This window comes from Rissa tridactyla, chromosome 8 (genome assembly GCF_028500815.1).
Source record: "Rissa tridactyla isolate bRisTri1 chromosome 8, bRisTri1.patW.cur.20221130, whole genome shotgun sequence".
Classification (NCBI taxonomy): domain Eukaryota; kingdom Metazoa; phylum Chordata; class Aves; order Charadriiformes; family Laridae; genus Rissa; species Rissa tridactyla.
Window position 1 is genome coordinate 19706110 of NC_071473.1, and position 25391 is coordinate 19731500.

Here is a 25391-nt window from a genome sequence, read left to right on the forward strand (position 1 = left end):
TGTTTAAAAAAAGGGTAGATGGGGCACTTAGGGACATGGTTTAGAAGTGGCTCTTGTCAGGGTAGGCTAAAGGTTGGACTTGATGATCTTAAAGGTCCCTTCCAACCTCAACAATTCTATGATTCTATGATTCTATATCCTGTGTATGTATATACTGTGTACTATATACTGTGTATATAGTGTATACTATATATAGCTTTATAGGTATATGTGTGTTCTGTATACCCTATACAGAGTATACAGTATATGGTGTATATATGTACTCTATATGTTATATATAGAGTACGTAGTATACAGATATATATAAAAACTGTATATAGTTACTATATATAAAAAAACTATTTGTATACTATATACAGATAGTTTTATATACAGTATGTATACTATATAGGTTTTTAATATTATATATATTGCATATATAACGTATAATACATTGAGCAGAAACCTTGGGCCCAGGGCTATACAAAAAAAAAAAATATATATATATGTATCATATATACTTTAAAAAAGATATATATAAAACATACATTTCTAAATGGGGTCAGGTACTTTTGCTAAATAATCCAGCTCCTGGCATCCCCCCGCCCTCCTGCCAGGGAAGACGTCGCTGCCCCGGGGTCTCCCTAGCGGGAGACCGTCCCTCTGGTCTCCGCGTGGCAGCCGAGGTCCCTGCAGTCACGGCCGCGGCCTCCCTTGTAGGTCTTCGGGGCCTTGGAGAAAGCCAAAGAGAAGTTCCGCCTGGAGGACTACTCGGTGAGCCAGATCTCCCTGGAGCAGGTCTTCATGAGCTTCACTCGCTTCCAGCACTACACAGAGGAGAGAGGGAAATGAGCAGAAGCCCCCAGGGGTGCCCTTCCTCACGGACTGGCCCTGCTGCCTATACATAGTATATATAGAGACAGTAATTTATATATCGGCGTGTCTTAAATAATGTATAAATGTAAGAAACTTTTCACTGGGAAGGGAGTGGGGGCAATGGCGGCGTACCTCCTGCCGCTGGGATCACAAATGGTGCGTGTGTGTCGCCTGCCACCATGCCGTGTGCGCGCGTGCGTGTGTGTGTGGGCATGTCACGCTGCCACTCGCCAGCCTTCATTCCCAGCCACACAGCAAAAAAACCCCACAAGCCCAAAAAAGCAGGGGAAGCCTGGATGGGTGGGGATTGGGATCCCCAAACTGCACCGTGTGTCCCTCTTCCCTGCCCAATGCTTGCGCCCATGGGGACGCTGCTCCGTGGGCTTTGCCCGCGTGTTGCCGCATATTGTGAGGTGGTTTGCTCGTCGTTTAACAGGAGGCTGTAACGTAGCTTAGATCCAGACCCTTCTGGCTGGTGGGGACAAGGCCAGCATCCTGTCCCAAGGCTCCGTCACCTTTAACCTCTTGGGACAAGGCCGTCCCCTCCTCCCCATGGGTGGAGGCATGGCTGTCCCGAGGAACTGGCACGGAGGATGTGTTCCTGGAGAAATGCCCACAGCCCAGGCACGTGGTGGGTCCGGTGGCAGAGCCAGCGCTGGGGCTGACAGCAGTGGGGCTGAGCGGCGACACAGGCTGCCTGGGGACGCTGCTGGTCTCACTACCGCCTGTCACAGGGTTTAACCGGCTGCGCGACCAGGTCTGAAGGCCAGCGATGCTGTCGCTGCGCCCGTGTCCTGCTGTGCTCTCCCTCACACTCCTCCGTCCCACGTCCCCCTCTTCTTCCCTGTCCCCGCCGGCCCTCGCCTGGGGACACCGCTGGGCATGGTGCAATAGGCACCAGCACTGCCCAGCCCTGCCTGCGCTGAGCCGGAGGCAGCAACCGGGATTTCTTTTTTGGCGTTTCCCTGTAGTCAGGTTGCTTTTTTTCTTTTTGTTTGTTTGTTTGTTTGTTTTAAATCCGTGTTGATTCTTGTCTGTCCTTAACTAGTCCCTGTGTCACCCGGCAGCAGTCCCCTTCGGGCCGGCTGCTCCGTGATCAATGCAGAGCTATTTGCACTATAGTAAGACACACAATTGCACATAACTAAATGAATTAATATTTATGGCGAGGGGTGCTGATTCCCTTCTTGTGATTGCATTGTCAGGGGTTGGGTTATATTTTTGGGTTGGGTTTTTGTTTCATTCCTGTGACTGACTCATTCTTTCCTGTTCCATTTTTTTTCCCTTTGCCTAATGTTGTTGTTCAAAACGATGGTGCATCATGTTACTAAGAATTTCCCTGGATCTTACCCAACGTGTGTTTTTTATTAGTAAGCAGCCAGCAGGTGAATGGCATTCCTGGGACACGTGGGAGGCGCTGGCATGGAGGGCTTGCTCCCTGGGAGCATCCCTGGCGGCGGCAGAGCCAGGTGCTGCCGGGGGCACCAGGCGGTGGGAAAACCCCAGCACCAGCCCCATTCCTCCCAGCGGTGCCTGTGCATGGAAAGCAGGGGGGATGCTTTTGGTTGGGAGGGTGCCTGGGGCCACCCAGAAATTGCTGGGACTCCCAGTATTTGGTTTTTTTTGGAAGGGGCGATACGGCAGGATGCAGCAGCACCTCTGGGGCTTCACCTGGGGTGGGCAGCAGAGGGAAAGGGGGAAATTGCACGAGGGTGAGATGTCAAAATGCGATGGGCTGGCAGCACCCTGAGCGCAGCAGCACACCTGGGAAACACCCCCCCGCCTCCCTTCCAGCACACATCCCCGTGGGGTACTGGTGACACCCCCGGCAAGGCTTGGGACGGGCGGCACAGAGGCAGCGTGGCCCCTGCCATGACAGAGGAGTCAAGGGCAAGGATGGCATCTCCTGGTGCCAGCCCCCCCCACTGCTGGGGTCATCTTGGCCTAAATGAAGAAAGTCTTAACAAAGCAGCATTTCGCAGTCACACGATGCTGTAACAACCCTCTGGCCACAGCAGGAGCTGCCAGCTGTGCACAGTGCTGCTCACTGGGGGTCACAGCTGCAGCCCCAGGGCATGAGCAGGGCTGCTCATGGGACAGACACTGCAGCTCAGGGACAGCCCAGCTGAGTGCTGGCCCTGCTCTGCCCCCACTTCCCCCAGGTCATGGTGGCCATGTGTGGTGGGAGAAGCATCCCAGGCCCCAGGTGGCTGCTGCTCCCCTCTGGCTGCAGTGGGGCTGTTATTCCCATCATAGGAATAATAAAGATTTTATTTTTTTTTTCCCCAGTGGGTGTTTTCTGGCCTCCTTTGGAGTCTGAGAGCAGCTCCAGCCCCTCCAGCACCCTTGGGCTGTGCCGGGCTCCTGCTCACTGCCTTGTGGGCAGGACACAGCAGGAAAAGAGGGGGTGTCCTCCAAAACCTGACCTGGAAGGGCTCAGTCCAGCCTGGAAAAGCCCCTGGGCTGAAGGATTTTTGAGCATCGGCTGCCTTTGGGAGCAGAACTGGGGATGTCCCCACCCTTCCACCACAGGAAGCCACAACCCCCTTTCTCTTAGCCCCACTGCACCCCAACAGCCACAGGCAAGGGAGGAGACCTTAAGCTTGGGGCTTAAAAGGCTTTTGTCACCACAATGTCAAGTGCCTCCATGGCAGGGAGGGCTGGCCCTGGCACCTTCATTCCTGCAGCTTTACCCACCAACGTATCACAGCTTCGCTCTGAGCCACAGCCAGGGTGCTCAGCCCCCTGTGCCCATCACCTGCAGATGCCCACATGCGTCCCCCCACCAATCCCAAACGTAACCCCCCCCACCCCCACCCAAGGCAGCAGCCACCGCCCCTGGCTGAGCCCAGGGAGATGAGGCAGCACTGGGGCAGGGATGCAGCTCCAAGGAAGACAGGGAGATGCTCCAAGCCCTCTGCCCCCAGAGCAGCATGGTACCCACTGGGGCAGGACTCAGCCACAAACAACTTCCCCCTCTGCTCCACGCCAGCCCAGGGCACGATGCTGCATCCCAGCTGCTTCACCATCTCCTGCCAACACATCCTCCCCATCCCACAACCGCCGCTCCACTGGCAGTTTCAGTGCTTTATTGCCTGGCGGTCCTGCTACAGCACCCCACTGTCCTCCCTGTGGGGCTGGATCCGCTCCCTCGGCCCCAGCATGGCACTGCAGTGTCCCTGGGAGCTGGTGGCTGCAGGAGCTGCAGCGGTCCGAGAACTGGCACTTAAGGAATCCTGGCTGGGGCCGCAGGCTGCTCCTCCACGCCGGGCGCAGGGAGGGGGCATGCGGCTGGGCATGGCTGTGGTCCGGTCCCACTGGGCTGGCAGCATGGGTCACTTGGGTTCGGCCATCTTTTAAAAATGTGGTTCTAAAACACCACCAATTCTGGGTTCTGACCAGCTGCTCTCAGCTTTGTTTCTTTTTTTAAAAAAAAAAAAAAAAACAAAAAAAAAAAACCCAAACCTTTCTTCCCTTTTATGAGCAGTTTTCGATTTTGGCCAGAAATTGCTGTGCCCACCACTCCTCCAGGTCGATGGGAACAAAGTCTGCAAGAGAGGGGAGAGCGTAGCAGAGCAGCTGGAGCAGGGCTCCATGTGCTTTCCCTGAACCACACCATTTGCCACTGGGGGGGGGGGAAAGGGGAAAAAAAAGACACCCCAAAATTTCCCCCACCCCTGTGCCGTGCCCCCAGAAGGCCAGGCTGAGTTTACAGGGAACTTCTCTTCTTGGGGCAGGAGCCCCCACGCTGTGCTCACAGCCCTTTCTCCAGCTGCCATCAGAGAAGCTCATCATCCCTGTCTCCGCTGCACTCTGACTTGGTCCTGCATGGCCCCAGGAGAGGCAGATCCCCATGGCAGGACCTGGGGGGCTCCTCTCCCAACCCACCCTGGTGGCTGAAGAAGGCATGATTTCCAGAAGTCACCAACCAGGTGTCCTGCTTGCTTGGGCTCCTCTGATGGGGCATGGTGGGACACCCCCACCACAGTGCTGGGGGCCAGCTGCCCCCCCAGCACCGCCCAAGGGGCCTCAGCCCCAGCAGGACAGTCCCAACCCAGCCCCTCTGTCACACCCAGCACTGGGATCATCCTCCTCCTCCCATCACAGCCCTGCTCAGGGGCCCGGCTGAGCCCACACCAGCTCATTGCACCCATGAGCCCAACGCACCCCTGAGTGCCCCGACTGCTTCCCACTTACTTTTCAGTCCGGGGTTGGGGGTCTTCTCTACGTACTGCACGGGGCCGCAGATGCTCTCCCCGCTCCGGCTGCTGTCCAGCTGCTGCTCTACCTGCTGCCAGGCTGGGGGGGGACGGCAGGAGGGGACACGACAGGCAGTTTTGGGATAGGGATGGCCCAGCCCAGGAGAGGAGCAGCAGGTGGTGCAAGGGAGGGCAGGTACCCAGGCTGGGGACCCCAGCCCTGACACCGAGACTCCCAGCACCATGCAGCTGCCTCAGGAGGGATCCCACATGCTCCAGCCCACACACCCCCCACCCCCAGGATGGGACAGTGAGGGGGTGCCTGTCCCCAGGGACCCTCCACCCTCACCTTCATAGACAAAGCGGACGTTCTCCTCGTGGGCCAGCGTGTAGCACTCCTCAGGGGCCGAGACCTGCTGTGGCAGCACCTGCGGCCTCTTCCCGTTCACTCTGTTGAAGACCAGTTTCTGGGCTGGGCTGTGGGGGGAAGCCAGGGGGAGGTGAAGTGGGGGTGGGTAGCTCTTCCCCCCACGGTTTGGAGCAAGGAGAGGGGCTGCCCTGGATTGCCCCACAGCATCCACACTCAGACACAGCATGCAACCCTGTCCCCAAGGGAGGGGACCCAAAGGGACCCAGCCCCCTGGGAGGGGGGTTCCTGCACAAAGAGGGGTGCAAGCAAGGGAAGCTCCCCAGGGAAAAGCAGGCGCTGTCCGTCTCCCACCCATCCTCCAGTCCCAGCACCAAGCGCAGTCCCTAAAATAAAAATTTCTCTCAGCAAAATTGCTGAAATATCAGGAAAATGGAAGTGAAATCCAGTTAGGTGCCATTGTGCCGTTCTTCACAAACCAAACACGCTGGTTCGCTGCAGCAGCCCCAGCCCCCAGCGCGTCCCCAAGGTGCCCCAGGACTGGGACCAAACCCTCTGCCAGCTGGGAGCAGGTCAGGCTTCCTCGGAGCTGGGATCCCCTCCCGAGAGCAGGACCCTGAAACCAGCCCCAGCCTGGAACCATCAACACCCGGCAGATCAAAAAAGAAAGGTTTGGGATGCGACTTGTGGGCACATCCAGTGCAAAACTTCAACATTTTGGCTTTTCTGCCCAGTTTGGGGCAGGACGCGGTTGCAACGGCCACGTTTCTCACCGGACAAAGTCTAAGGGGCCTTGGGAGCACAGACGGGTTATGGTGTACAGGGCAGGCGGGAGGGAGAACAGGCATGTTCTCCATGACGTCCCTGCCGGGAGGTCAGAGTGATGTCCCCCAGCCCCCCAGGACCCGGGGGCGGGGGGGGGGGAGCACCCCTGCAGGCAGGGCAGCTGGCAGGAGCCCCACCAGCCTGCCTGAAGGAGGGTCAGTGCGGTAGAAGCCCCAGTAGTTAATTAGTGAAAGGTGCCAGGAAGGAGGGGAGCTGGAAGGGGGGGGGCTTTTTCTCATCCGTTCCTTGAGGCTGGAGGAATCGGGCAGAGCGGGGGGGGGGGGGGGGGGGGGGAGGGCACAGCTTGTCTCCAGCTCTCCAGCTGACAGCACCTGCGGAGCAGCAGCCATCACCCCTCCAGCTGCTTAAATCCCCCCCAACAGTTATTTCTGCTAGAAGTTGAGAGTTTTTCACCCCAAAGCTATGCCCCCCCCCCCCCCCCCTCCCTTTAGGGACACGGGACATCCTCCAACCCCCCCCGCCGTGAGCCACCACGGTCTGCAGGAACCCCGGTCTGCAGACGGGATCTGCGCCCCGCCGGGGACCAGCCGGTTCCACACCGGTCCGGCGCGGAGCAGCCAGCGGGGTTTGTGCAACCGATGCCTCCCCCCGGGGCTGACGGGGGGGGTGCGTTGCACAACCCCAGCCCAGCCCGGCCCCGGCTCTGCTCCGCTCCGGCACCCCCGCACCGGCAGCATCTGCGGGCAGCACCCCCCGCGCACCGGGACACCCCCCCTTGTCCGTCTCCCCGGGCCGGCAGCGCACCGGGACACCCCCCTGCCCGACCCCCCACACCCCGGGACATTCCCCCCCTCCACCGCCCGCCTCCCCGGGGCCCGCAGCCCGCCACTGCTTGCACTTTGCCCGCTCCACCGGCCGCAACTCCCGTTCCCCCGAGCTCTTCGGAAGCAGCCTCATCCCGAACATCCCCGGGGGCGGGGGGACACACACACACGACCAACTCCGGTGTCATCGTCCCATGTCCCCCGTGTCGTCCCCCCCCCCCGCGAGGGGCAGCCCACGCCGCTCGGTGCAGGCTCGGTGAGACGCGGGCGGGGACCGGCAGCGCTGCAACCCCCCGCACGCCCGGCCATGCGGGCACCGAGCGGTGTACCCCCCCGCCTCCCCCTCCGGTGCCACCCTCCCGCGGCCCCTCCCTCCCGGTCGGCGCGGCCCGGCCGCCCCGGTAACCTTTCCCCAAGGTCACGGCGGCGGCACGGGGCTCACCTGGCGGGGGGCCAGGCGCCGGGCTGCAGCCGGCCCCGCAGCTCGCCCAGTTTGCTGCTCTCCACCGCCTGCTGCGTGGGACCTGCGGGCGGCGGCGGGAGACGGGGGGGAGGGGTGGGTCAGAACCGGGCGGGACGGGGGCCCACGCACACCCCCTGCCCCGGCCCCCCCCCTCCCCAACCCCGGTACCTGTGCGGCGCTGCGTGGCCAGCTTGCTGGGGCCGCGCGTCAGCGTGTACATCCTGCGGCACGGGCCCCGCACCGGCCCCGCCGCCCCCGCCCCAGTGCGGCGCGCGCCCCGCGCCGGGCCTTTAACGGGCCGGGCCGGGCCGGGCACCGCGACACGCCCCCCCCCGCACTTAAAGGGACCGCACGGGGCAGCGAGGGGGGGACCAGGGGAAGGGTGGGAAGGGGGACACGCGCAGGGTGCAACGGGGCAGACGTGGGAGGTGGGGGAGGGGGACACATGCGGGGTACGTAAGGGACGCACGTGGGATGTGGGGACACACAGGGGACACGCACGGGAGACATAGTGGGAACACGTGGGTCATGGGGACACACATGGGACACATGCGGGACACATTGGCGGCACACAGGACACGCACGGGACAGATAGAGGGGACACGTGGGACATGGGGGCACACATGGGACACGCACAGGAGGCACACGTGGGAGGTGGGGACACACAGGGGACACGTGGGGCACATAGGTGGCACATATGGAAGGTGTGTGGGGGACATGTGGGACACGCACTGGACACACAGGGGGAACACATGGGGACACACAGGGGGCACACGTGAGAGGTGGGGGGGTACACATGGGACACACGCAGGACATATAAGGGGCATACATAGGATGTGGGGACACACAGGGGACACGTGGGGTACATAAGGGGCACACATGGGATGTGGGGACACGCGCAGGACAGAGGGGCACATGTAGGAGGCAGGGGGGACACAGGAAACGCACATGGGACACAGGAGGGCACACTTGGGACATAGGGATGCACAGGGGACATGCATGGGATACATAGAGGGTAGAAGTAGGACATGTGGGAGACGGGACATGCACGGGACACAGGGTGCACACAAGGGACATGGGGACACACAGGGGTCAAGTAGGAGAGAGGGCACAGGGGACATGGGACACAAGATGGCACAGGCACGCAGGGGACACAGAAATCACAGAGGGGATGTTCAGGAGACATGTGACACTGGAGCCATGGGACACACAGGGGACGCACAGGAGTCATTCCTGGGACAGGTAGGACCCATGCAGGGGACAGCAAGGGGGTCCAGAGGCAGGGCCTAAGGTGCCACTACCATGGGGACAGCGGTGTGACAAGTCCAGTGAGCCCTGAGCCATGCACCCCGTAACTGCCTGGGAGCTGTGGGCCACCGAGTGGCGCATCCCGGCCATAGCGGTGACCTTTGGAGCAGGGAAGGTGCACTGAGGTGTCCCCATGTGCAGCGCCGGGATGGGACCCCAAGCCAGTCCTGGCCACCTGTGGCTGGGTGGCACCTAGGCGTTTGAGGACAGGCTGTGTGATAAACCCACCAGGAGTTTCAGGGCTGCTCCAGCCTTGCTCTTGGGGCACCAAAGCCACCCCATGTGGGTGACCTTGGCCTTTACGCCCCAACAGTGGCGTGGCCATGGTGCGGGAGGGTGCCCAGCCCCCCAGGAGAGCATCCCGCAGAGCAGGGCCTGATCCTGCGGGGTGCCAGGCACCCGTGGGTGGCTTGTGGGGGGCTTCCAGCTGCTATCAGCCCTCACCTGACTCCCCCCAACCCTACAGGGCCCTCGTCACCACGCTTAAATACAACTGTGACACGGGGGGACGCCACCACTGACTCATCACCTGCCCTGTCACCTGGGGGGGCATTGTGCCTCAGTTTCCCCACTGGAGAGTGCCATGCGCCCCCGTTTTCCTGGGGTGTCCCCGCGGGGCATTAACCTGGTGCTGCCGGGGGCGGTGGGGATGGGGTAGAGAAAGCCCATGGGTAAGGCGCGCGGCAGCACCCACTGCCCCACACCACCCTGGCTGCCGTCACCTGTGAAGACATTGAATATCGGTGGGGCAACAAACACTACGGCAGCGCCGCTGGTGTAGTGGTATCATGCAAGATTCCCATTCTTGCGACCCGGGTTCGATTCCCGGGCGGCGCAAAACCTTTTATTATGGTTTTCTTTTTTCCTTTTCCCCGTGACCCCCGTGGGAGGTGCCACCCGCGGCGCGTGGGGGCGGGTCCCCGTGGGGACGGCTGGGACTCGTAGTCCCGCCGCCCGTTCCCCCGCCATGCAGGCACCGGCGGCGGCGGAGCGCAACAAGGGCCCCATCCTGGCGGTGCTGCGGGAGTACGCGGGGCCCGGTGCGGTGCGGGTGCTGGAGGTGGGGGCGGGCGCGGGGCTGCACGCCGCTTACTTCGCCCGGGCGCTGCCCCAGACCCGCTGGCAGCCCTCCGACATCGACCCCCAGGCGCTGCGCAGGTGAGCGGGGAGCGCGTTGGGGGGGGTGTCCTTGGGGGGGCACAGCCTGCAGCCCCCACGGACCCACGGCACGGGCTCCCACCCCGGTTCTTATTTTTAACCAGGAAAGACCCAATATTCAACAGATGGCCCAGGCGCCCTAGCTGGATTCTTTTTTTTTTTTTTTTGCAGGAAAACCCCAATATCGATCTCTCAGGCAGCCCAGGCTCCCCAGCCGGTGCTGTGTTTTATTCCAGGGAAAAAACCAATATCGAACTCTCAGGCAGCCCGGGCTCCCCACCTCCATGCTTATTTTTAACCAGGGAATACCCACTATCCAACTCTCAGATGGCCCCAGCACCCCAGCTGGATTCTTTTTTTTTTTTTCCAGGAAAACCCCAATATCAATCTCTCGGATGGCCCAGGCTCCACACCTCGGTGCTTTTATTTTTATTCCAGAAAAGACTCAATATTGAACTCTCAGATGACCCCAGGCTCCCCAAGTCGATGCTTTACTTTTTTTTTTTTTCCCCCCAGGAAAGCCCCAGTATCCAACTCCCAAACAGCCCTGGCTCCCCAGCTCACAACTTTATTTTTTTCCCAGAAAAGCCCCAATATTCATCTCTCCACCAGCCCACCCCGCTACGGAGCGATTCCTGCCCGCAAAGCGCCCAACCATGCCCGGTGATCGCCCTCCCCTTATCCACCGCGATGCTCCGCGGTGATGCCGGGCCTGACACCACCCACCCCACTGGGACACCCCGGTGGCTCCCCTACACGCGGTGGCTGGCTGGCACCCTGCTCCTGCCGTCACGCCGTGTTTATTTGCCCTGCGCCAGCGTGCGTGCGTCCGGCCGTAGCCAAAAGCCCATCCAGGCATTGCAGCACCGGGCTGAGAGGGCTCGGTTTCCATTCAGGAAACAAAAATAAACCCTGGCTCTGCAGCATGGGGAGGAAGTCCCCCCCACGCCCGAAAAAAAAAAAAAAAGCCAGTGGGGAGGAGCCGAAATGGGCGTCTGTCAAGGGTGTGGGGGGGTGCAGCTGGTGTTCTTCCCACCCGTCACCTCTCCAGCAGCAGCACCCGGCCCTGGTTAAAAATAATCCTCAGGCTGGGAAACTGCAGTTCCCTGCTCCGATGTGTCCAGAACTGAGCCCTGGCTGGCGAATGTGCCGGAAAGGGTATAAAGTGCCACAAAATCACAGGGGAGCGGTGCAGCGGTACCGGCAGTGTGCAGGCAGCCCGGGGGCGTGGGTGCAGGCAGCACGCAGGCAGCATACAGGCATCCTGGGCACATGGGTGCAGGCAGAGCTGCAGGCAGCCCGGGGGTAAGTGCAGGCAGGGTGCAGGCAGCCTGAGCACGTGGGTGCAGGCAGCTGGGAGGGCAGAGTGCTCTGGCCGCTCTGCTGAGAGGCAACGGGGAATTGGGTTTTTTGAGGCACTGGGGTCTCTCAATCCAGCTGCAGGGGGTTGCCCGGCTGCCCCCAGCACCCCCGTCACCCTGTTGCAAAGCTCGGCGATACCAGACCCCTTGCCCTGTGCTGAGCCCCCCCTACCGGGTGTGTGTTGCAAGCACAACCTTATATTAGACATCAGAGACTCCACCTGGGATTTGCTGCTGGCAGCCAGGATGGGCAGGTTTCAGGTCTGCCTGCAGCGAGTGCTGGGGGGGGAAACAATGCCCCAGCTGGGGATGACGTGAGGTTTGGTGCCCACAGCATTGCTGCCTATGCGGAGGCCATGCAGGTACCCAACATGCTGCCCCCGGTCCTGCTGGATGTCTCGCAGGGCTGGGAGACGTGGGGGGACACCCAGCCTGCCACCCTCGACCTCCTCGTCAGCATCAACATGATGCACATCGCGGAGCTGCGGTGCACCGAGGTGAGTGGGGACAGGGCTGGAGCCACGCCAGCCCCCTGCCACGTCCCTGCTCCCTGGCCTGGGGGTCCCAGGGCTGCGGAGGGGGCTGCCGGGGGGGAGTCGGTGTCCCCAGCCCTCTGACCTGCCCCCCACCTCTCTTTTTCCCCAGGGGCTGTTCAAGGGTGCTGGGGTGCTGCTGAAGCCCGGAGGAGTGCTCTTCACCTACGGGGTGGGTGCTGCTTGGCATCCTGCCAGGTCGGGGGTGTCCCTGGGTATGCTGGGGGGGGCAGAGGGGAGGGCAGCTCCAGGCACGGCTTGGCGGGGGGGGGGATTGGAAAAGGTGGGGGGGCTCAGGTTTGGGGATCTCAGCGTTTCAGGGAACACACTGAGACCTCATGGGGTGGCTTTGGCTGTTCACTCCCAAGACGGGAGGGGCCTGCGGTGGGTGACAGGACCGGTGGTCCCTCTCAGGGCCGTGCCCCTTCTCGCTCGGCTTCTGTGCTTGGTGGGGGCAGCAGCCTGTGGGCTGGGGAGGGGGTGGGGTGGGCGTGTGTGTTTGGGGGACACACACGATGGCTGGTGCCCGCAGCTCCAGCTTTCTGTCCCCGCAGCCCTATGCCGTGGATGGCCAGATCAGCCCCCAGAGCAACGTGGACTTTGACCACAGCCTGAGGCAGAGGTAGGAGGGGGAGGCCGGGGGCCCAGGGCTGCTGGTGGCCTGGTGCTACACCCACCAGGAGCTCCCTCCCAGCATCATCCTTCAAGATGAGACCTAAAGTGGCTCCCGGGAGGAGCCTCCCCCCGACCTGGGGGCACCCCCAGGAGGTGGGGACACTTCGGGGAGCAGGAGGGCAAGATGTCTGTCCCTCTGACCTTCGCCTTCCTCCCCGCAGAAATCCTGCCTGGGGCCTTCGGGACACAGTGCTGCTGCGGCAGCTGGCCGAGGCCAACGGGCTGCGCCTGGAGAGGATGGTGGGTGCTGGGAGTCTGGCAGGGAGGGCGACGACGACAGTCCCCGCACCGGTGGGGACCCCCCTTGACCCCTCTCTCTGTGCTTCCAGGTGGACATGCCAGCCAACAACAAGAGTCTCATCTTCCGCAAGCAGTAACCTGCCCCGACGGCACCTCCCGGCATGGCCACCCCCCACCCCTTGAGGGGGGCTGGGCTTGGCGAGGGCGGGGGGGGGGGGGGGGGCGTCTCCCCCAGCCCCTTCGGGGCTCCCTTTGCAATGGGGTGCCCCAGCCTGGCCCAGAGGAACCACCACAGCTACCACAGGCTGGGGGGATGGGGCACAGCACCCCTGGGCATGGGGGACATTCCTTGCTTGGTCCTTGTTTCCCCGGAGGATGCTGTGCCAAAGGTGGGGGGGACCCATTCCCCTTTTTCACCCCCGGGACTGTGCTGCTGCCCCCAATAAACTCCGGGGCCTTCCCCCCGCCCAAGCAGCTCCCTGATGCTTTCAGCACTGACACTGGGGGGGGAGGGGGGCGGGGCGGGGCATTCCCTTTTGACCCCTGCAGCATCAGTGGGGAGTCAGATTGCGCAGCAGGAGCACCCAGGGGTGGGAAGGTTTTTATGGGGGGGGGGGGAAGGGTGTGTCCTGGCAGAGCTCCCACCCCTCTGCAACCCAACCCAGTCCTTTATTGCTGCTGACCAGGCTGGGGGCTCGTTCTCGAGGGGCGGGGGGGGGGGCATGTGGCAGATAAATTACAGGGGAGGTGGGAGCTGGGCTGGGGCTCAGTGTGGGGCTGGGGGGGGAGCTACCTGACGGTGGTAACCGCTAGATACAAGCACTGGTGCGGGGGCTGCCCATCGTGGGTTTGTGCCCCCCTGCCCCATCGGCACGTCCGGGCTCTTCCCCTAGTCCTGGAAGCGGTTCAGGAGGTCACAGGTTTTCTTCTCCATCAGCTCGTAGATCTTCTTCACCCGCTTGTCGTTGGCCGCCCGCACATAGCTGCTGGGGTCCAGCATGGCCATGCCATCGTGCACCTCGCCCATGATGATGAGCGGCCCGTCCTCCGCCGTCATGTTGGGGCAGGGGCAGCTCCAGTCCATGTCGGTCAAGGTCACCTCCAGGTACTTGATGTTGAAGAACTTGAGGCCCATCTTCTCGTCCTTGAGGACATCCTCGAGGGCGAAGCGGGCAATGCCGGAGTCCTGGTCCTCCACGATCTCCATCAGCCGGCCCACGATGGCGAAGTCGCTACGGCAGAGGCTCAGCACCATCTTGCTCTTCAAGCGGCAAGCCTTGCACTGCAGGCTCTTGGGGAAGGGGCAGACGTCCTCGCAGGTCTCCTTGCTCTCGAAGTTGTTGGTGTTGCCCTCACAGCCGCCGTAGACGAAGGAGTGGCACTGCTTCAGGAGGTGGTTGTAGGCCCAGCGGGGCTCCCAGTTCTGGCAGGGACCCTGCACCATGGGCAGCAGGCAGGTGGGGCGGGAGCTGCCCAGGCAGGCAGCCCGGCACTCCTCGTAGGTCTCGAAATGGTTCCTGTTGGCGCCGCAGCCCCCGTAGCGGAACGTGAGGCAGGAGCCCTGCTTGGCGTCGAAGTGCCAGCGCACCTCCAGCGCCTCGCACCGCCGCCGGTCGGGCTCTTTCAGGCACTCGGCGCTGGGGAAGGGCTGGGGGCTGCCAGCCCGCGGGGTCCCCCCAGGCTCCTGCCTCACCACCGACAGCGGGAAGTCGGCACGGAGCAGCCCGGCAGCGTTCCTGGCTGTACAGGTGTAGATGCCGGCGTCCTCGTGGCGGGCATTGTAGATGACCAGCTGGCCGATGTTGGTGACCACCACGTTGCCGTACATCTGGTCTGGCCGCATGATGAAGTTCTCCTCCCGCTCGCTCTGCTTCTCCCAGGTGATGTCCGGCCGCGGGCGCCCGCTGACGTCGCAGCGGAAGCTGACGGTGCCGCCGGCGCGCACCGACTGGTGGAAGGGGTTGCTGTAGAGTGCGGGGGGCACTGGCACCTCAGGGCCGGCCCCTGGCGTGGGGTGCGCCGTTGTCTCCTGTGGCATGGGGCTGGTGTCGGGCCAGGTGAAGATGTGCTTGCAGGGGACGGTGGTGAGGCGGGTGCCGCGCAGGCAGGCCTCGGCGTCCATGTAGCACTTGTTGTAGTAGGTGAGGCCGTCAGAGGCGCAAGTGAAGTTGGGCTCCTTCTCGCAACGGTCCTTGCACTTGCAGACTGGCTGCCCATCCCAGATGTCGCAGTCGGAGCCCTGCTGCGCGCACACGAAGCTCTCGCAGGAGGCGGTCGGTGCCAGCGCCGGGAGACTGCCATCGGCGAAGCGGGCGGCCACGCAGCTCCGCAGCCCGCACACGTTGGTGCAGCACTTCTCGAAGCCTTCACAGTCCTGGCCATGGTGGGGAGCGGGGAGAGGGAATTGGGGGGGGGATGACGTGGGGATCAGCGCCGTGCCGTGGGTGCTGTTCCCACCCCGCCCTGTGATTTCGGGTGGGCAGGTACACCCCCAGCATCGCTGGGCTCCAGGTAAGAGCCAGACCACCCCAGAACGGCCCCAGCCCTGCCTCAACACCCCCAGCAGCGTTAGGGGCGCGCTGCAGTGATGATGGCCCCTTCTAGCCTGGCAGACGGCTTCTCACCCTCTCAGCTTTTGCTGGCTGAGGGGCGGCAGAACTCATTACACAGATGAACTGCAAAGGAGTCAGTCCCCCTGGGCCCGAGCAGCCCTAACCAGGTAGAGGTGGCCGTGCCCCTCCTCACTGCTGCAGAGCCCGGAGCTGGGGCTCTCGGGGATGTGCAGCCCGGTCCGTGGGTGGGCTCCTGCCCCCAGGGAAACGGAGGGGGCAGGGGAGGCCGTCCACTGCCCGATGGGGGTCCCTGACCCAGGACACCCACTCCCCTTGTCCCAGCCCCTCAGCTGTGTGGGAGCATCCTAGGGCATGGCCCAAGGGGGAGGACATGGGGGGCAACAAGCAGTTTCTTTGCCCACTGGGGGGGCCGGGGAGCAGGGGGCGAAGTTGCAGCTGGGCTGAGCCTCCCATCAACTGAACCAGCTGCACCGGGTGTGGGACCCGCACCCCAAAGCATCTCCCTCAGGGACCTGGGGATGTTCCCCCCCCCCCGTCCCCCACCGCAGCCCCCGCTCACCTGGTCAGCCTGACACTCCCGCTCACAGGTGCTCTGCGCGTCCACCCACAGGTTGGGGTTCAGCTGGTTGGGGCAGACCCCCAGGTGCCGCACCCTGCCCGGCTGCAGGCTCAGCCCGGCCGCTGCTGCTGCCAGCAAAGGCAGGAGGAGCGGGATGCCCGGGGGGGCACGCTGCCCCCCGCCCACTTGCCGGCCCCGGCCTGGCCGGCTGAAATTCCCACGAGGAGGCATCTGGCCAGCCCACGCCACTGGCCTGGCTCGCTGGCGAGGGCTGGGGATAAATCACATTCAGGATGGAGGGGATGAGGGAGAAGGCGGGCAGGCAGGGGGGACAAAGAGGAGGAGGAGGAGAAGAGGACCAAAGCTCTGCCCTTCAGAACGCCCAGCGCCTGCCGGCCCGCCTGAGGTGCTGCCCATCACTGCCATCCATCGCTGCTGCTCGGCTCTTGGGGTGCCGGGGACACGGTGGCAGAGGTGTCCTGGGCGAAAGGGGCTCAGTCCATCGCCAGCTGCGGTGAGCGGGGCGAGTGGGGTGGAAGGGGAGGACGGGAAGGTTGTAATCTGAATCCCCTCCCTTCCCACTGATGTTTCTGGGTGTTTGGAATGGGAAAGGCGCTGACCTCAGCCTCTAACCCCTGCAAGCCCAGCGATCGGCTGGGCAAACACGGGGCCGGGGCGGGGGGGGGGGGGGGGGAGATCAAAGGCAGAATGCGGAAAGTCTCCAAAGCGGGAGAGTGAAAGGAGGAGGGGGGAGACGACGACACAAAAAAAACCCGCCCGGCCCATGGAGCCGAATTCCTGCAGGATGAGAAAACAGCCAGAGCCTGTTGTCCACTCAGAGAGGGCCACCGGCAGGGAGACATGCTGAGCCCACGCTGGGGGCTGCCCTGGGAGCCCCTCACCCCGCACCTTGCTGCCTGCCACCCACCGGGCAAAGGCAGCCCGGGACCAGGGTGCCAGCACTGGCCCGCATCCACCCTGCTTGTCCCTGCGTCATCCCACGGGTGCTACCTGGTGACACCCAGCATGGGACCCTGGCCCGCCTGGCACAGTGGGTGCCCACCCAGCCCGCCGGACGGGTCACAACCAGCCTGGCGGCAGCGCCCAGCCCTCCCTCCCCGCTGATTTATGGCCAGAATGTATTTTTCTGAGCTGGACGGCAGTGCCTGGCCGTGCCAGCCACTGGCGGGACTGCTCCGGCACGCTGTGCCTGGGCTTCAATCCCGCCGCTGCCTCCCTGAGCATGTCCTGCAGCTGGCCCTGAGCTGGCAGGAGCCGGCCCTGGCTCCCGGGCCAGATTTCCCTAATCCCCGCTGGAGACTGACCTGCAACAGGAACATTTCATGGCATTTCGGGAGCATTAACTCTTCTAGCACCGGCGAGCGCTGTGACCCACCCAGCTCAGTGCCTAGGGGGGAGCAGCAAACCCACCCCAGGGGGCTCAGCACCGCCAGGCTACCCTATGCAGGGCTGCAAACTGGGGCGGGGGCAGGCGGTGGAGGGGTCAAAAAAAAAATTAGGGCGCCTTTTCTTGACTTTTTTTGGGGAAAAAAACTAACCCACCCGCACTGCAGAGGTGTTTTTCCCATGTGATGGTCCTATGCTCCCCCTGCCTGTGGCTCCCGGAGCAAGCCCCATTGCACTGGACCAGGCATTTTTGGGGGGGGCCCTTGACACCCGCCATGCTGGCAGACGCAGGACACAGAGGCAGTGTCCCAGCACGCTGACCTCCCGCCGGTGCCGCTGACACGGCGCTGCGACCTGCAACTGCCACCACTTTGCTGCCTGAGTGGCCGCTGAGGCCAGCAAACATCCGTGCCGCCGGTGGCTCCGTGCTGGGGCTCCCCGGGGGGCTGAACCCCCAAAGGCCATCCAGGCCTGACATCAGCTTGCCACGACCAGGGACGTGGCTGTGCCCAGGGACGCTAGCTTCATGGCCAAGCAGCCACCTGAAGGTCTGGCCGGCCCTGGACACAGAGGGGAGGTTACGCTGCCCTGCGACACTCGCGGGGAGGCTGGTGAGATGTTTTGCAAACAGGGAATTGCGTCAGGATGGCCCAGAAGCTGCTGGGGGCCATACCCTGCCCGTCTGTCCCGCTCCCCCCCCCCCGCCCCGCCCCAGACACTGGGTGCTGAGCACCCCACTGCCTGCAGCAGCATTACACATGGAGATCCCCGACCCCCAAACCCACCTTGGGAGGCAGGGGGGCAGGCTGCCATGGCGCCTTGATTGCCAAGGACGCAGCCTGAGGGCACGGAGCCATTTTGAGGTGCTCCAGGGTCCCTCTGAGGGCGCTGGGGCAGCAGGAAGGGAAGGGGGGGGAAGAGAAAACCAGGAGCCCAGCTTTGGACTGCATGGCCCATCCCCACATTAGGGGCCATGCAGTCACAGCAACATGGGCTGGGAAGATGCTGGTGCTGGGGTTTAGGTCAAGTCCTGCCCCAATGGCCCTTCTCCAGAGCTGGAGGAGGAGCCCCCGAGGGGCGGCCCATATTTCTTTCACACCAGAGCCCGAGATGCCCCATCCCTGTGTCACTGAGACCAAAAGTGGCGAGGCCAGGACGAGCATCTGCCAGGATCCTTTGCCTCAGCAGCATGAGGCCAGGCGGAGGGATGCTGGATGCCATGTGGTTGGAAATGCAGCTCCCAACAAGTTGGGACCCTCACCCTGGCCTACGGACCTCTACCTGGCCTATCTTCTAGCCTCTTCATCAGAAGATGAAAGAAAAAGTGATTCCCCCCAACTCTGGACCAAGCCCACGCTAGACTCGCACCATCTAAAGGCTTAAAGCAGCTGTAACTTCAGTCTCTCCCAAACCGCTTGCCTCCACCCACCAAGCACCCACCGCACCCCAAAATGGGGATCTTTTGGGGTCGTTTTCGAAGATCCCAGACACTGATGGGAGTTTAATGGCTCATTTTCTCCCCTCAAGGCAAGGGAGCACAGGAAGCGGCTTGGCACCTCGTCATGGAGGGATGGGGATGGTGCCATGTCCCTGCTCTGGTAACAGCCTGCACCCAGGGCGGGGGGCTCCTGCCCCACCAGTGCACCCAGGGGTGGGCACATCATCGCTTTCAAGCATCTCGTGTGCAGTCAGACGAAGGTCACCATTTCCTCACAGCCTCCACAATGCAACCGCGCAGGGAACGGTGGGACCAACCCAAGATCCCCTCGAATCTGGAACGTGGGTTGGGAGAAACGCACCCGACTGGGAAAAATCCGAACCAGCCCAGAACAACCTGCACCCTCCTCTTTCTCCAGGGAAGAGGGACCCTTAAAGCTCTGTCCAGCCTTTCCCCCACCACTTAGGCTCTGCTGTGTGTTTTCTTGCCCTGCTGGTCCCGAGACAGCTGCAGCCAAGGCAGCTCCTGCTGCTCCAGCGTAATGGGCTCTGGCCCCACCTGAAACCACACACAGCCTTTGTTTTGGCACTGCCGGCAAGAGGGAACAGACACTTCCAGAACCCCCCTGAAACAGGAAAAAAAAAAAAAGCCTCCGTGACTCTTCCCTGACCAGGCTTTCACCTTAGCTCCAGGGTTTTCCAGGCTGCAGACACTATCTCATTTCCCCCCTGCCCCCTCCCAGCCCCGGCAATTACAACTTAAGCTGTTAAAACAAGCGTGGCCAGTCTGGTACGAAGTGGAAAATCTGATCCGAGGGAAGCGAGCAGTCAGGGGAAAAGGGAGGTCAAGGGGAGGCAGGCTGGGAGAGAAAAGGATGGGGTGAGAAGCTTCCCCCCATCCCAGCAGCAAACCCCCTTCCCAGGGAGTCCTGGCTCCCAACGCCAGCCCCAGCGATACCCCGATGGTGACACCAGTGCTCTGAGTCCCCTACGGCACCTTCTCCATTTCAGACATTTATCCCAGCTTGTTTCAGTCTGGGTAGGATGGGGGAAATAGCACCACAGCACTCGTTCCTTGCTCCCCCAGGATCGCCCGGACCCAAAGAAGTGATTTAAGGCTTCGACTGTACTTGTGAAACCTGTCCCCATGCAGCAGGGACTGTGCACAGCCCCACGCCAGCCCCTGGGGAGCCCGGCTTCCAACAGCCACCGACACCACGAACCATGTGTTACAGACTACTCTGCACTTTCTTAGAGATCCACTACCCCAAAATCAGCAGAATCAAGCCTTTAATAAGAACAGATTTTGCTTCTGCATCTATAGAGAAGGGCAAGAAAACCACCTGAGTCAGGAATCATGACTTTTAGGATTCCCCATAAAATGTAATACGAGTTATTTTTGTGGATGATCTGGAAGGGGCAACGCATACCTGCACCACAAGCAGCCCCAACGCCCCAGGTTTGGGCAAAACTACCACCTTTTCCCTTCAACCTCTTCCCAGCTCCCCCAAAAACTGACATAACTTCTCCACCTTTCAATTGGTAGTTCAAAACAAACAAAAAAAGATACTTTAATTTATACAAAACAAAATCATATGTAATCAGTTGAACAACATAAACTGTACAAAGGCATACAAAATAAAAGAATAGTCCAAAAAAAACCAAACCAAAACCACAACTCAGGAATGGTACAAGTGTTGGAGAGCAGCTAGAGACTAGTGTTGACATCAGATGCAAGAATCTTTTCCTTTTAAATTAACAAAAAAAAAAAAAAAAAAAAAAAAGTTTTTTGCTGCGCAAACGCTCCAGGTAAATCTTTCATCCTCACTCGGGACAGGATTTTTGTTGAGACTTTATAAGGTGAATAAAAAAACAAAAAATAAAAATCAACCACAGGGAAAAAGGCATGGTGTGGTGTCGCACGTGGCAAACCCAAACCAAGCAGAGGTACATTACATTTTTCTAGCCATGCAGCAGCTTTGTGATTTCAGGAAGGAAACCTCCATCCCTCTTCTCTGCCTCACGCACTGGTGGCCGGGAGCAGCCAGTGAGGGGCCTCACAGTGCCGGAATGGTGTTTTCCAGGAGAAGCGGCCTTCGGGGTGCTGGGGCGCATCACCTGTTGGCCGTATATCCCCAGCCTGCTGAGCCAGCGATTGTCTTCTGCTGCGTGTTAAGTGATGGGAAACAGGTGCCAGCCATCCCAGACAGGTTCTCCAAATCCCCCGGCCCCTGTGCCACCGCGCCGAGCTTGGCTGCGGCTTTGCTCTCGAGCCAAACCACTACTACAAAGGATTCTTCTCCCCCCCTCCATCTGCCCAGGGTTTAATTCATTTGAGCCGGGCAATAAAGCACGCTAGGGACGAGCCAAGAGACCTACCCCCAGCTTGGATTTTCTTCCATGGAGCGGGAAGGGGGAAGGCTGCTTCACTTCCCAGGTCAGCTCCGAAGCACGGGGAAGGCGATGTCCCCTGGGGAGGGAACGTATCCCTGCCTGCTGCCTCAACAAAGCGGGTCCGTCAGCTGCGTGGGAGCTGCCGCGGCTTCATTCTGCCCACGCAATGCAGCAAGATGCTCTGGGGCCGGGGGGGAAAAGAGCAAGCCCTTGGGGAGCTGCTAACACCAGGAGGAAGATGGCAGCACTGTACTGGCTGGGCTCCTCACCGAGGAGGAGAGACCAGCCCAGCATAAGGAAAAGCAGTTCACTTTCTACCACGCTACTCACAATCTACACGTCCCGGCCACCTACGAGAACCTCTTGACATAGCTTAGTCCCACCGCCAAGCAACGCTTAGCTTCTGCAATAAGGGCTAGGCGTTATTTCTAAGTTTCCAGGTGAATTTCCAGCACAGATCAGCCACGGGATGAAGGCGGGGAACCACAGGCCCTTGCTTGACACAAGATCTTCGCCCATGGCACGTTCACATCTCAGGCTCTTGCTGAGCACACGTGTCCCTCTCAAACCCAGGAGTGGTCCTACGGAGCAAAGCACTTTGCTTTCCCGATTTTCCTGGTGCTGCCACAAGAGCTGAGTGCCTTCGCTACGATGGGACCTGGGGATCGATCGCTGTCTTCCCACACAAACCTCTTCCACCTTCCCAGTCCCTGCTCCTTCGTGCTCCAGTGTGAAAAGCTGCTGCTTCTGTCCTTTCCCCACTTTCATCCAGGAGGAGCTGCAGAAAGGCCAGTTCAGGCAAAACGTCTTTGGAAAAGCAAAGCAAGAAGCAGCCAGGATTCAGGGACTGTCACACGGGGTGGTGTCGTGGATGGAGGGACCCGGAAGCTACAGCCAAGGTTTTGCAGTAAAATTCAGTGTTTTTCCTCTGCTTTAGGCGGGACGCTTCCACTCTCTGCTCCTCAGCCCCCGATCGGAAGGTGCAAAGCCAGCAAGGCATCGGTCTGGCCTCAGAGCTGCCTCTTCATCCCCCTGCCAAAAACAAACCCTGCGCCTCCGACCTCTCTGCTCTGCGCCCGACCTGCTCACGTCCAACCCCGCCTTCCGCACTCACAAGTTTTAGGGAATGATCAGAATAAAGCAGCTCGGGGTACGTTACACACAAATTGTTCTTTCCGTCTGCATACGTAGTATTTAAAAAATACCCAGCGCAAGCCCAGGTGGTGATCGAAAGTCTCTTAAAGCATTTGTATATTTTCATCGGAAAACCCTCCACTTCTCCCCCTTTGCTGGCACTGGGAAAGTTAATCCAGTGCTTGTATTTACATGGCTGCATAAAATTTTCCCTGACTGCTTCTTAAAAAAAAACTTAAAAAACAGGTGATATACATATATGTATAATATTTACATAAATAAACAAAGAAGGCAAGCAGACTGCTTCCTTCCTCTTCCCAATTGGCCAACGCTTGCCTGGTTTTCTTTGTTTTTGGCAACAGCAGGTTAACATCCCGGTGAAACCTGTCATTAGCCCCCTGTCCCCATTTCTTGTTTTTTCTACATCCAACGATCACTATTGCACCAGCAATCTGTTCAGGAGTCTAAGAGTTAAAGTTGCAGCACAGACTCTCCTTGCCTACTCCCTTAAGCCTCTCAATCTTCCATTAAATCCATTTCTCTATTCAGACTGGATGAGCTTTTTTTCCCCTTCCCCCCTCCCCAACCCGGCAGCTGCTAAATTTTCCACCCCAGGCCGAGAGGCAAAGCCCAAAGCATTCTTGGAGGGTCACTTGGCAGAGTCCCCTCCCTGCCAGCGCTGCGAGATTCAGCCGGCACCACGCGTCGTATGCCAAGCCAAAATGTGAGCACATTCCCAACGCTTGCGCGCACCATCGGAAAAAAAATAAAAGCGACCGCGGCCCATCCAAAAGGATCCAGTCAAAAAGGGTTAAGTGTGCAAAAAGCTGTACATCAGTGGGTGTGTGTGGATACGTTAGAAGCCCACGGCGTGTCCATCCTGCTAAGAGATCTTGCAGTTGTTGCGTGAGCAGTTCTGTGGGGGGCTCTGGGGAGGTCGAATTGATTTGGATCTCTTCAAGCTGTTACCTTTGCTGCTGCTCCCACCCCCGCTGCTGGCCAAGGAGTACGACCGGCCGTGCATCATCACCGCGTTCATCCCGTTGGCCATTGAGAAGGATTTCAGGTGACTCTTGATGGTGACAGGCAGCGGCAGCTTGTCGATGAGGTGGACGGGGGTGCAGGAAACGATGGCTCGGCAGCACAGGTCCTGTAAGCTGAATACTGTGGGGAGAAAAGACCAGACCAGTCAAGGGCCAAGAGATTTCAAGGGCTGCCTTCTCCCTACAACTCTTCCTTATGCTGTGCAGTTCCTGCTCCTCTGGGGAGAGAAGCTAGGAACGATGGCATGGGTACCTTGAATAGGGAGCAGACTAGTTGGGAGAAAAGCTTGGGAAACTCCAGGTAAGCTCTGCCTTAGAGGTTAGTGCTTTGCCAGACACCAGCTTTGGTGTCAACACGGGGCTTCGACACTGCCACCCTCCCTCCCCGCACAGTGCCCGGGGCTGGCAGCGCCTTGCTCACGTTCCTGCCAGACACTTGGCTTCTCAGGCCAGCATTTGGCAACCAGGACATGTCCAGGGAAGGAGGCAACAGGATCAGCAAGCCCCAGAGCAGGACAGTCTCACTTGGACCTGCTCGGGGAGCAGCAGCCACGGGGCCAGCTCTCTGCAGAGTGGCTGCAGCAACGGAGATCCCACCAAGCCTGAAGAAGACTCGGCCCTTTTAGGCTTCCCAGCATCCTCCAAGCTCAGTGTACATCCTGTGAGCAGGCTTTGGGAAGTCTCCTTGGAAGGGATTTCCCAGCAAGCAGCCACACGAGGGCATGCTTTCACCTCTGGCCTGCCGTGAAAGCCACGCTGTTGTTCCCAAGCAGGCAGCCAGCAGTTACAAGTCCTGCCTCTGGAAGAGGCCCAGGAGAGCTCTGTGAACACAGCCCAGTTCCTGCTCGCCATCCCTCCCTCTGCACCTGGGGACAGTGGCATGGCAGCCAGGTTGGGGGCAGGATCCCAGGCAGACAATTTGGCGAGTGTGGATGGTAAACAGGATCTTCCCTCCCTCGTGAGCAGAGGCTGAGGATCCACATGAAGGCAGGTCACCCCAGGAATGCAAATGTCCCACTGCTCAGACTGCCAGTGGGGCACACTGCTACCTCCAGCCAGCAATGTGGGACCTAAGACTGTTTTGCTTCAAACACAACCGGCTGAGACACAACGTAGAGCCTGCTCATGGTTTGCCACACTGCAGCACGCATGCATGGATATATGGAATACCCCAGCCTTGCTGCATGCCGACAGCAGCGATGTGATTTAGTCCCTTGTAGCTCCCTGAGCTTACACTGCTTCCACGTCCCTCCAGAACAGGAGACACAGGCTCAGGCAAGGGTAAGGACAGAAGTGCACAGGTTTGGATTCATCCCAGACAGCCATTTGATTGAAGTACTTTCAAGTAGTGAGCTTAATTGCCCTCAGCCTCATCCAGAATAAGTGGAGAGGTGTAGGATTGCCTGGAGCGATTCAGATCCCAGACATGCTGAACTGCCCTCCGGAGCTGCCCATCCCTGCCTGGTTCCTGTGCTTGTACAGGCAGCTCGTTGTGGCTCAGCTTCAACTTGTCCAACCCAAGGCATTTCTCCATGTCAGGTGCTTTCAGATCCCACAGTTACTAATAAGCACACCTCCCACCTAGGCAGACAGTCCTACCCCTCCGTTCCAGCCCAGACAGCTCTCGTGCCTTCCCCACACAGAGCATCTTCCTCAATACTGACCTCTGTTGGGTCTCCAGATCTTCTCCATGCCGTGCCGCATGAGGACGATACGGGACAACTCCGTAAAGGACTCTATGACGTTGAAGTTGCACAGGGGGCTGACCTCAAAAAACGTCATGCAGTTCTTCTCTGCGTACGCCCGGGCCTGCTCTGTGGGCACCTGCCGCTTGAAGGCGAGGTGAAGCCTGTTTCCCACCAGGATCCGAGGGACACCTGGGGCATGCTTAAGAAAGGAAAGAGGTGGAGAAATCATGGCTTGTCGTCAGAAAAGGCAGCCTACACCCAGGATTCTGCTTAGCTGCAAGAGCAGTGAAGGCCAAAGAAACAGAAATTGCTCTGACTGAGGGACTACTACTACAGGATGAGGAAGACTAATTTATCCCCTCCACAGTCCACTTTGGAGGGAACCTT

General features: G+C 60.3%; 4 protein-coding genes and 1 non-coding gene across 11 annotated transcripts in view; 2 read left to right on the forward strand and 3 right to left on the reverse strand.

The window, feature by feature from the left end:
* Positions 1-363: 363 nt before the first annotated feature.
* On the reverse strand, positions 364-7804 carry MCRIP2 (MAPK regulated corepressor interacting protein 2). 6 transcript variants are annotated; one of them, XM_054212949.1, is made up of 6 exons: positions 7663-7804; positions 7474-7555; positions 5404-5531; positions 5053-5154; positions 4321-4403; positions 670-806 (listed from the first exon to the last, which is right to left on the reverse strand). In XM_054212949.1, exons 1-5 carry the CDS (start codon positions 7712-7714, stop codon positions 4333-4335), a joined length of 435 nt encoding a protein of 144 aa, XP_054068924.1. In that variant the 5' UTR covers positions 7715-7804; the 3' UTR covers positions 670-806; positions 4321-4332. The 6 variants fall into 6 exon arrangements, with proteins under 6 accessions (XP_054068922.1, XP_054068924.1, XP_054068927.1 ...); XM_054212952.1 differs by having other exon boundaries at positions 690-806; positions 4330-4403; XM_054212951.1 differs by lacking the exon at positions 670-806 and adding an exon at positions 3686-4208.
* A 1764-nt stretch (positions 7805-9568) lies between these two features.
* TRNAG-CCC (transfer RNA glycine (anticodon CCC)) lies at positions 9569-9639 on the forward strand. The gene has a single exon. It is a non-coding gene; the product is annotated as a tRNA-Gly (tRNA).
* Positions 9640-9732: 93 nt separating this feature from the next.
* On the forward strand, positions 9733-13067 carry METTL26 (methyltransferase like 26). The gene is made up of 6 exons (XM_054213057.1): positions 9733-9960; positions 11656-11818; positions 11967-12026; positions 12409-12476; positions 12691-12769; positions 12859-13067. Exons 1-6 carry the CDS (start codon positions 9770-9772, stop codon positions 12904-12906), a joined length of 609 nt encoding a protein of 202 aa, XP_054069032.1. The 5' UTR covers positions 9733-9769; the 3' UTR covers positions 12907-13067.
* A 507-nt stretch (positions 13068-13574) lies between these two features.
* WFIKKN1 (WAP, follistatin/kazal, immunoglobulin, kunitz and netrin domain containing 1) lies at positions 13575-16189 on the reverse strand. The gene is given in 2 exon segments (XM_054212319.1): positions 13575-15143; positions 15902-16189. Coding segments are annotated over 2 exon segments (1773 nt in total). The 3' UTR covers positions 13575-13658.
* A 4095-nt stretch (positions 16190-20284) lies between these two features.
* RAB40C (RAB40C, member RAS oncogene family) overlaps positions 20285-25391 on the reverse strand; it is a 38880-nt gene continuing 33773 nt past the window's right edge. For both annotated transcript variants that reach the window (XM_054212290.1, XM_054212289.1), the window contains 2 exons: positions 24981-25203; positions 20285-23437 (listed from right to left, as the gene is read on the reverse strand). In XM_054212290.1, coding sequence (XP_054068265.1) covers positions 23157-23437; positions 24981-25203 — 504 coding nt within the window. In that variant the 3' untranslated portion in view covers positions 20285-23156. The remainder of the gene's footprint in view (positions 23438-24980; positions 25204-25391) is intronic.

Coding starts and splice junctions, on each gene's coding strand:
- METTL26 (XM_054213057.1), top strand. CDS start 9,770: ATGCAGGCACCGGCGGCGGCGGAGCGCAACAAGGGCCCCATCCTGGCG. Junction 11,819..11,966: donor CGGAGCTGCGGTGCACCGAG/GTGAGTGGGGAC, acceptor CTTTTTCCCCAG/GGGCTGTTCAAGGGTGCTGG. Junction 12,027..12,408: donor GAGTGCTCTTCACCTACGGG/GTGGGTGCTGCT, acceptor CTGTCCCCGCAG/CCCTATGCCGTGGATGGCCA.
- MCRIP2 (XM_054212947.1), bottom strand. CDS start 7,714: ATGTACACGCTGACGCGCGGCCCCAGCAAGCTGGCCACGCAGCGCCGC. Junction 7,556..7,662: donor GGCCACGCAGCGCCGCACAG/GTACCGGGGTTG, acceptor CGCCGCCCGCAG/GTCCCACGCAGCAGGCGGTG. Junction 5,155..5,403: donor CGTCCGCTTTGTCTATGAAG/GTGAGGGTGGAG, acceptor GTCCCCCCCCAG/CCTGGCAGCAGGTAGAGCAG.